The sequence below is a fragment of the Felis catus genome, chromosome E3, assembly GCF_018350175.1.
Source record: "Felis catus isolate Fca126 chromosome E3, F.catus_Fca126_mat1.0, whole genome shotgun sequence".
Taxonomy (NCBI): Eukaryota; Metazoa; Chordata; class Mammalia; order Carnivora; family Felidae; genus Felis; species Felis catus.
This window is the reverse complement of record NC_058383.1, coordinates 11206695-11217108: the sequence shown is the minus strand read 5'-3', so window position 1 is coordinate 11217108 and position 10414 is coordinate 11206695. Positions and strand designations below refer to the sequence as shown.

Here is a 10414-nt window from a genome sequence, read left to right as displayed (position 1 = left end):
CAGACCCGGGCCTCCTCCCGCGCCGGGGCTGTGCGGGCTGCTCGCTCGCACCCCGGGGCGCCAGGTCCCGAGCTCGGGCTCGGAGTGAGAGCTCGCAGCTAGGCCCAGGCTGGCCCGATTGGCCCCCGGCCTGCTCCGCACCACCCCCCCCACCACCACCACAACCCCCACTCCTACCCCGCCTCCCCTGCGGCCCGGCGGGCGCCCGCGCTGCTGCCTTCCGCGGGCGCCGGGCCGGCCCCTCGCGCGGCCGCCCAGCCCCCGACAGCCCCGGCCGGCGGCGCCCCGGCCGCGCGCGACTACAAGTCCCGGCACGCCCCGCCGCGGCCGCGCATGCCCAGCGGGCCGGCGTTTGAGTGGCAAGTTGTTTGTTACAGCGAACACCAGCTGCTCTCCGCGCCGGGCGCCGCGCGCCGCCGCTCCGCCAGCGCTGCCGCCCTCGCCCGCCGCCCGCCCGCCGCCCGCCCGCCGCCCGCGGCCCCTCGCGGCTCGGCGGGCCTCCCTTTTGTCCGCCCCGGGCCGCCCGGCGCCGAGCTCCCGGTCCCCGGGCCGGCCGCCCGCGGCGCTCGGTGCCGGCAGGGCGCGCAGGGGGCGGGGGCCGCGGCTCGCCCCCCGCCGATGAGCCGCCGCGGAGCGCGGGCGGACGATGGAACTCCACATCCTGGAGCACCGGCTGCAAGTTGCCAGCGTCGCCAAGGAGAGCATCCCGCTCTTCACCTACGGCCTGATCAAACTTGCCTTCCTGTCCTCCAAGACCAGGTGAGCGCGCGGGGACGCGGCGCCGGCCGGGGAGAGACAAAGAGGCGCACCCGGGCGGCTGTCCTCGCCGCCGCGGCTCGGAAAACAACTTCGAGCCCCGGGGAGCGCCCCCGCCCCGCCGCCCGCCTTGTTTTCGACGAAGCCGCCCGATCTGCCCTCGAGCGGGGTCCTTCCACCCCGAGCCCCGCCTCGATGCACCCCCGCCGCCGTCTCCCGCCCCCCCCCACCCCCCGCCGCATCTCGGCCCGCTCCCTCCCATCCCCTCCCCGAGATCCGAAGGGCCGGGGAGGCTGCAGTGACGAATCCGTGAATGAATGAACGAACGAATGAATGAATGAAAAACAGGTGTGGGGACGCGGCAGTGGAAAAAACAAACTAACACCCCCATCCCCCAATCCCTCGGCTGGGCCGGCCCCCGTAGCCAGGGCCGGGGGAGGGATTCTGCTGAGCGCGGCTACCCAGAGAGCAGAAAATCATAAAATCATTAGTGGGTGTTTATCTCAAGGTGTCTGTGAGGGCTGCGGACGGCGCGGGAGGCCGGGGGGAGGGCCCGAGGAGGGGCTGCGGGTGAGGGTCGCGGTGCTTCTGTCTCCTCCAGGTCCAGGAAGGTTGGGGGGGGGGGTGTTGCCGAACCGTGGAAGGGGGAGGAGCAGGCGTGTTTATGGCTCAGCCTCGAGGCTGGGCTTGGATGCTGCAGGGGGAAAAATAGTTGAAGGCCTTGGGAGGTTGGGGAAGAAACAAACAAACAAAAAAAACCAAGTTGGATTTTCTCCTGCCCGGTCAGGATCTGACTGTGTGAGCCCCCGTGGGTGCTTGGTTTGGGGTGTGTTTTTTATGGTGCCGGAGCCCCATGGAGTGTGAGCGCGAGCTGGCCGCTGTAACTTAAATCCCTTGTTTGTCCACCATTGTGACTGTTCAAAGCCATGAAGTTGTTGCCGGTTGGGTTTTTCGGGGTTGGGGCCGAGGCGGTTCCCCCTGGCTGCAAAATGAATGAGTACATTACAGGTCAAGGTTAAGGTTAAAATGACAGGCCCCTAAGGCTGCCCCCTTGGGCGCTGAGCCCAGGGAAGCTCTGGGGATGCAGGGAAATAATTCCATCCGAGCCTCTTATCTGCCTGTTAAAGTTCTTGCCTGGAAATCTCACTTTGATGTGTGTGTCTGAGCGGGCAGTTTAGTCCCGCCATTGTTTGCCAGATGGAGCGAGCCAGATCCGCCGGTGGGATCTTGTATACTTTCTTCTCCCGGCTGGGCTGCTCGGTGGAGTATGGAGGGTTGAAAACCTCTCCTTTGCTGGGCCCTGGGCTCCTTTGATGGCAAAGGTAATTATTAAACAGGTCATTTGAAAACAAAAGCCAACAGCTGAAATTCTGAACCTTCCCCCCCCCCCCTCGGCCCCCCTCTGGCTCTTGACCCCCGCCAACCCTCCTCTACCTGCCCTCTGCCCCCCACTCCCTAGCCTGTCTTGCGCTTCCAAGGCTGGAGGTGAGAGAAACCGGCCTTGTTTTTCCAACCCTTGGCCCTCAGCCCCAGGCAGCCCCCTGGCTGATGTGCCGGCTACCATTCAAACCAGGATGATGACTCAGGCTGTGGCTGTGTGGGGCCTGGGTGGGTGCTGGGAGGAGGGGGCATTTGGGGGCTTCTTAGAAGGGCAGCAAAGAGCCCCTCCCTCTGCCCCTCACCTTCTGTGTAGGGACTGGCGCTCTTCAGCCCCCACCGCAGGGTCCAGTCTAGAGGACTCACAGACATGCTGGGAGGGGGGAGCGGGAGGGGGGAAAGGAGGTGGGAGGAGCAGTGAGCCCCTGCTGACCTGTCGGACCACAGAATTGAGTCCTGAGTCCCCCTTCTGTGTCCCCTGCTGGAGGCAGCTGGTCTGTGGCCCAGGTGACCAGTCCAGGCTCCAGATGACTCAGAGGTCAAAGGTCATCCCCCGTCTCCAGGGTCTGGCTCCAGAAGGTGCTTGCCTCTTCTGCACTCTGGGCCGGAACACTGCCTTCAGGTTGCCCCTAGCCCCTCACTGCCTGAGTGACCGTGACCGTGACCGTGACCATGGCAGGGTCCCTTTCCTCCTCTGGCTCTCCCTCTGTCTGTAATGGAGACAGCACCATCTGGCCCCCTGCTTCTCCCAGGGCTGCCGTGTGCAGCATGGAATGATTGTGGCCATTGGCTTTTTAGCAAGTAGAAGGGGTGTTGGGTGTGGATGTGTGATCGAAGCTATTTTCAATAAAAAGGCCTCCAGGGCAAACTTTTGCTCCTTTTTGATTCTTCCACCAGCCCCTGCCCCCAAGTGGTGGCCCAGAGCCCTGTCATTTGCCCCACCCCTCCCCCAACCTAACTTTAGCCCACACTAGTGCAGTATAGACGCGTACACCCCCCCTCCCCCAGCGTCTCTGTTAACAGATTCTCCACCGCTTCCTGTAGGGTCATATCCTTGGCATGGCCTTTGGGATCTAGATCCAGAATCCTCGATCTTTACCCATTCTGGCCAATACTCTGGTCACCCACAGTTTCCTTTTCCTTCCCTTCACACCTCTGTGCTTTCGTAGTTCCGATTCTGCCCGGAAACATGCCCCTCTGCCAGTAAACTTCTGTTCACCCCTCAAGAGGTAGTGATACCACCCTGAGCCTTTCCTGACATCCCCCGCCCCCACTTCTCTTTATCCCCAGCAGACTTAATCACTTTTTCCCTCTACTTTCCACCTGGGTGGAGGGTTGGGGAAAGACGTCGCATTGGCAGGGACCCCACTCTGGGTGGGGGTGCCGCTGGATCTAAGAGATGCCGAGATACCCTGCCCCTCCCTCTTCCGAGCCCAGAGCCTGATGGGAGAGAAGGAAGACACAGTTACAATAGAGCAAGGTGGAGTCAGGGAAGGGGGTCAGGTGGGGTAGCAGACAGGCCTGAGGGAAGCCTGGGAGGCTCCCTGCAGGAGGCGACATGGGACCTTAGGGCTTTCAAATAGGAGTTAGCCAGGCGGGAAGGGGATCCTAGTCCCAAGTTCCTGCACACGCCGGTCCACCGCTCCGCGAATTGGGTTTTTACACCTCCTCTGCAAAGAAGGAGTCTGAGGCTCAGAGGTCAGGTGGCTTGCTCAAGGTCACGCGGGTGAAGTGGCAGAGGCAGGATTCGAAGCCGCAGCTTTCTGGCTGAAGCCCAGAGACTTGCTCTTCCAGGTTCAACAGTTAGGTCCAGCTCTCCTGTGGGCCGCACGCTGTTCCAGAGCCTTTAGGAGCACAGAGCCCAAGCCCTAGGCTTCCTGTGTCCCTTCCGCCCTGCCCCTGTGGGCCTTTTCTCTCCCAGGAATGCTCACCGCTCGGCTCGGCTCGCCGCTGGTCACCTGCCACCTCCACTTGGCACTTCCACACCGCCCCGTTCAGGTGCTCCCTCCCTGTTCAGCCGTCGTCCTGTCCTGCACAGCGTATTGTTGGCTTCTTTCTCTCCCACCCAGACGCCAGCCTTACCCTCAGGAAGTTTTTTGAGAGTCGGTTTACTCACTACTTCCCTCCACCCCCACCCAGTACCAGAGATACTGGAGCAAACCTTTGACTTCACCCTCCCTTACCAAGAGGTACAGATGCCGGGTTTGGAGAAGGAAGGCGGCTTGCTCAAGGTCACACAGCTGGGAAGAGACAGAATTGGGATTTGAACCGGGTCCTTTCTCCGCTGTGCTCAGCACACTGCTTTGTAGGCACTTAGTAGCTGCCTGTTTGATGGATGTCCGACTCCTGCACAGAGTGACCCAGATTTCAGCCAGTCCCGTCGGAGTGCCCTGGGGGCTGGAAGAGGCACCTGGAGAAGCGAGACCCAGCGCCCCCTGCCCCCTGCCGAGGTGTAGGGCAGCATCTGGGTATGGCTGGATCCCGCCCACGGCACCGCGCGGGAGGGCGAGACCCTGAGTGAATAAAATCAAGGCCATCCACGGAACTTCTCTGCCTTCGGGGTAACCTGGGGCTCTGCAGCCCGGCTGAGGGCTCACTGCAGCCCTGCCCGCCCCTCCCCAGCCTCACCTGTCCCGGCCTCAGCCACAGAGATTATTTCTCCTGCGTGCACGCGCGTGTGCACGCACACACGCCCTATGGCCCAAAGCCTCAGACCTTTGTTCTGTCTGCCCGGGATGTTATTCTTTACCCTTCCCCCTTCCTCCGCCGGCTCATTCTTTTTAGATTCCATTTTCACCTCACCTCCTCCAAGAAGTCTTCCCTGAGTGCACAAGCCGAGCTCAGACCCTTCCTTCGCGACGATGGGCTTGATCTCAAGAAGGTCCCAGCCGCGAGATATCAGCAGGCTGCTTTGGGCTGCAGATAACAAAAAAGCCTTGACTTCTCTGGCCTAAATAAGAAGTGTGTGTGATAAGAGGTTGGGAGTCAGGGCTGCTCTAAGGTTAATAACTTAAGGGCTTGATGATGTCCTCAAGGACCCAGGTCTCCCCGTCTTTGTCTTTGGCCATCCTTGGCATGACGGTGTGGCTCCCTCTGGAATGGCCGGGGCAGCTGCAAGCTTTATTGGCAGCTCAGGAGGAAACCGAAGGGAGGGAAAGGCCCCTTGCCTCCAGAATGTCTCTGAGAAACCTCTCCAGGAACACTCCCCAGCCCGCTCTGCTCCTGCACCGACTCCTGGAGCAGAACTGGGTCACATGAACAGGCCTGCACCAGTCACTGCGCAGGGGATGAGACCATCGCAGACCAATCAGGATCCATCACTGCAGGAGGGCCCCGCCGCCTGGGGGCTCAGGGCCAGGGGGAGGTGGAAGCCCACCAGTGTCCTGTAGGACTCAGATTTGCTCTCCGCGACCCTATAAGGCAGAGCTGGGGTCCACTGATGAGTATATAGCGAAAACTGTGACCGCTCCAAGTCGGAGTCGGAATATTCCCATTCTACAGATGAGGAAAGCAAGGAACACACAGAAGGGGCAGGGCTGGGATTTGAACCCAAGAAGTAAGGCGGTAAAAGCTGTCCTGATGACCAGGCAGCCAGGCCTAAGGGCCCGCCGGCTTGGATGCCCCGTCCCCAGGGGCCACTTAGCAGAGGTGCCGCTGAGAGGTCATAGCAGCAGAGGGAGGACAGGGGCAAGGTCATCATCCTGAGATGCATTCAGGTGGCAGGAAGCTGTAAGACCCCCTCCACCCCCCCCCCTTTTTTTTTTTTTTTTTTTTTTTGCCCATAAAATGCTCTTATCTTTAAATTCCACCCAAGGAAGTGCATCTCATTCGACTGGCAGAAAAAGCGCCCAGGTGAGTATGTGGTAAGCAGGTGCCCACAAAAACCCACACCGCCCACCTGGGCCAGACCCACAGGCTGCAGGTGTCGGGTGCGTTCTGACCTGTGCGCGCCCATTCGTGTTGCTGCCTGTGGGAAATCTTGCTGACAAGCCATAGTGAGTGCTGAAGATTTAAGAGGCATTTCTAGGAGGGGTGCCTGGGTGGCTCAGTCGATGAGCATCTGACTCCTAATATCGGCTCAGGTCGTGATCTCACAGTCGTGGCATTGCGGCATATAGATAGATAGATGGATAGGTGGATAGATGGATAGATGGATAGATAGGCAGGCATATAGGCATATAGTTAGATAAGTAGATAGATAAATAGATAAAAGGAGGCATCTCTAAGAGAAAAGCTCACAATTGCAAAAAGTCCATCCAAAGCCCTCATCGTTTTCCTGAGTGCCTTGGGCTGAGGCCACCACTTGCTTGCAGCTTAGGGAAAGGTGGGCGAGCAGCGGTGTCCGGGCCTGGGACCGGGCACCTCGGGTGGCATCCCAGCACTGCTGCCTCCTGGCTGTGTGACCTTGGGCAAAGCTGCTTGACGTCTCTGTGCTGTCAGTTTCTTACCTCTCTAACGGGGATCATGATCACGCCTACTGTCTAGGCCGCCGTGAGGACTTAACAAGACATGACAAGCGCTTCAGCGGAGTCTGGTCCACTATAAGCTCCGATAAGCGTTAGCTGAGAGAAAATGCCCTGGTTAAGCTGGCGAGTGCCAGGGCGGAGGTGGAAAAGCCCAGGGCTAGGAGACTTTTTACGGCTCGGCACACGCATACACTCTGATTCTGGCAAGGGGAGATTCTGTCACTGCTCTCCAGGCACCTGCCTGAGGACCTAGGTCGCTTAGCCTCGGCAAGGGGCAGCCAAAATGCTATAGGACCCCAGAGCTGCAAGCGGGTAAAGCTTCCTGGAGGAGACGGCACCATTTGAGCCGAGCCGGGGCAGAATGGGAGGACGGCAGGGGGTGGAGGGGTGGAGGATGAGGGAAGACAGGCAGCTGGAGGGGGTGGGCACCGGTGGGTCGGGAGGGTATGCGTGGAGAGCACGGGGTGGCCCCAGCTGCTGGGCGCCAGGTATGGAAGGCACAGCATTGTCCTTGGCCTGCCCCACATCCAGCTGTTTGGCGTGGTCTACCTGTCCTGGCCCGTGCCCACTGCTCCCGCCATGGCCCGTCCTTCTCATCTCTCCCCTGATTTAGCCAGACGGCTTTCCCCTGGGCCCCTCCGCCTCCGGGGCTGTGCAAGTGGCGAGCACAGCCAGAGCACTCCGGGCAGGGGACACAGCACGAGCAAAGGCCTGGAGCCTGGAAGGGGAGGTGCGTGCAGAGTGCAGGCTGTGACTTGTGGTCGGTGGGACGACAACTTGTGCTTGGTGCACATGGGCGTTTCGTTCGTGCAGAAACCCGGCAGCGTGCACCTGCTGTGTGCAGGGCCCAGCGGGAAACACAAACGGAGCTTCTGTCCAGTGGGGAGAAAAGGTGCATTCTCCACCCGAGATCAAGGGTGAGAAACCCAGAGGAAGGGGGCAGTGGGTCAGGTAGGGGCTGAGCGGAGGCCGTGTGGCCCCACTGGAGTCTGGTGCTGGGGCAGATGTCACGGTTCACTCTGCTTTGCTCAAAAGCCCTTCTCAGACCATCCCCTGCCTCTCCCCTGGCATCGTGAATGCTCAGTCTGATTTCCTCTGTCCCGTCTGGCTCTGTCCCGTCTCTGCAGCACACATGCCCTATTTTAGAAGCGGTAGTTGTTAAACATCCGAAATTCTTCGACGCTTTTCCCTTCTGAAGCCAGGGCTCCCCTTCATTGAAGCGGGGCCTGGATTAATGACTTTCTTCGAACAAGCAGAAGGTGGCAGAAATGACGGTGTAAGCCTCCGAGCCTCGGACGTAAACGGATAGCTTCTGCCTGCCCGAGTCTCTGTCTCCCCGTCTCCCTCGGGTCCCTTGCTCCGTGGGGGCATCTGCCATGTTGCAAGGACAGCGAAGGAGCCCCGTGGAGGGGGGACTGAGGCCTCCCACCGACAGCCAGGCACCTTGGAAACAGACCCTGCCGCCCCAGGCAAGCCTTCCAGTGAGCACAGCCTTGGCCAGCACTTGACTGCAGCCTCCTAAGAGGTCCTCCTCCGCAAGTGCCCACTTTCCTAACCCCTAGGACCTGCGAGAGACATAGAAGTTGGACGTACTTTCAGGCCACTGAGTTTTTGGGTAATTTGTTACGCAACAAGTAACTCACACAGTGACTGCAATTTATCACCCGCACGGGGACACTTTGGAGAATGACAGGGCGCACTAAAAATAATTACCCTGGACAACAGGGCAAACCAGAATGTGTGGTCACTACAGCTTTAGTCCAGCCCGACAGCCCTCACCGGTCCTCAGACTGAACACGGATGACCCCGGGGGTTGGCTCCTGCCTCACCTCCTCCAGGAAGCCACCCTGAGGCTGGGTGAGTGGTGTCCTGGGATCACTGGCACCTCGGGGTACAGACTAGGAGGACTGATCCCCTCTGTCTCACTCCAGGTGCACATCCAGGCCTTAGGACCAGCGCTCTATGGCACTGATTCATTTCTGCCCAGAGCCTGCGGGGTTTTTTCTTATGACGACCTCTGGGGGTACAAGGAACCAGCCCCGGATGGACCCGCCCGGTCCCGCCAGTGCTTGGGGCCCATTCTGATCGTCCAGCAACCAGACAGGCCCACCAAGATGTATGGCAGCTGACCGTGCACAGTTTGTTGTGAGTGCGTTCGATGAAAACGTTTAAGGGGAGGGGCGCCTGGATGGCTCAGTTGTTCGCGCGTCCGGCTCTTGATTTCGGCTCAGGTCACCATCTTGCGATTTGTGGGTTTGAGACCCGCCTAGGGCTGTGCGCTGATGGTGTGGAGCCTGCTCCGAATTCTCTCTCTCTCTCTCTCTCTCTCTCTCTGCCCCTCCCCTACCTGCTCTCACTGTCTCTCTCAAAATAAATAAAGAACTTACAAGGGGAAACTCACCTCTAGATGCCTTACATCATCCTTGCCTTAAATGCAATATATTGGACATACTCCGACCTCTGAGCTCTATGCTTAAGATCTATGCTTAAACCCATGTTTATGGGCTGCAGTATTCATAATATAGCCCAGAGGCAAAAGCAGCTTTGTGTCCGTCCACGGGTCACGTGTGGTGCATACGTTCAACGGAATACCCGTCAGCCTTAAAAAGGAAGGAGGTTCTGACACTTGCTACACCGTGGATGAACCCGGAGGGCGTTACGCCAAGTGGAATAAGCCATTCACAAAAGGACATACAGAGTACCACCCGATGCCACTCGCGTGACGTACTTAGAGCGGCCGGATGTGTAGACACAGACAGTAGAACGACGGCCGCCAGGGCCTGGGGGGAGGGGGGGATCGGCTGGGCAGGTTGTCGTTGAGCGCGTGCTGAGTTTCTGTTTTGCAAAATAGAGAGAGTTCCGGGGAGATGTCGCACAGCGACGCGATGCACATAACGCTCCCGACCTGCGCACTTAGAAACGGTTCAGGTGGTGAGTTTTACATCACGTATGCTTTGCAAAAATTTTATGAACAGAGAAAAAAAGCCCCAGGAGCCTGGAGAGCATGTGGAAGCCGAAGGGCTGGATGGCGGATTCAGGCCGAGGGAAGGAGCTGACATCCGGCAAGACAGCTGCTCAGAACGTGTTCTCTGTTAGCTCACTTGGTCCTCACCGTGGCCCTTATCACGTAGGTACGGCCACTGGCCCCGTTTCCCAGAGGAGGAAACTGAGGCATCGCATGGATCAGTTCCTTGCCCCAGATCACAGAGGCCCATAAGGGAAGAGTAGGGGGTGTTTTATTTTGTTTTTCAAAGTTTATTTATTGTGAAAGAGAGAGAGAGAGAGAGACGAGCAGGGGAGGGGCAGAGAGGATCCGCAGCGGACTCTGTGCTGACAGCAGGGAGCCCGACGCGGGGCTCGAACTCACGAACCGTGAGATGGTGACCTGAGCCGAGGTCGGACGCTCAACCGACTGAGCCGCTCAGGCGCCTCAGAGTAGGGTTTTTTGGGTTTTTTTTAATAACCGCTTTACTGAGATCTAATTCGCATACCATGCAGTTCCCTGTCTTCGAGTTTACAACTTGGCGGCATCCACTGTGCTCACGGAGTTGTGCCACCATCACGCCTGTCTAATTCCAGCACATTCTCGTCACCCGCAAGAAACCACACCCGTTAAGCAGCGCCCGCCCTCCCCCCACCCTTCCCCAGCCCCCGGCAACACCCGTCTACCCTCCGTCTGTCTCTGTGCATTTGCCTCTTCCGGACATTTCTTTTCAAGGCAGTCGCACCACATGGTTCTTTGCGACCGGCTTCCTTGACTTGGCGTTCTGTTTTCAAGGCTCCTTCACGCTGTGGCTTGTGTCGGAACGCCGTTC

The 10414-nt window shown here is 59.2% G+C and overlaps 1 protein-coding gene across 1 annotated transcript in view; it reads left to right on the top strand.

Annotated features, from left to right (window-relative positions):
• The first annotated feature begins 529 nt into the window (after nt 1–529).
• Nucleotides 530–10414, top strand: part of CASTOR2 (cytosolic arginine sensor for mTORC1 subunit 2) — a 57138-nt gene continuing 47253 nt past the window's right edge. The window contains exon 1 of the mRNA XM_023246384.2: nt 530–759. Coding sequence (XP_023102152.1) covers nt 647–759 — 113 coding nt within the window. The 5' untranslated portion in view covers nt 530–646. The remainder of the gene's footprint in view (nt 760–10414) is intronic.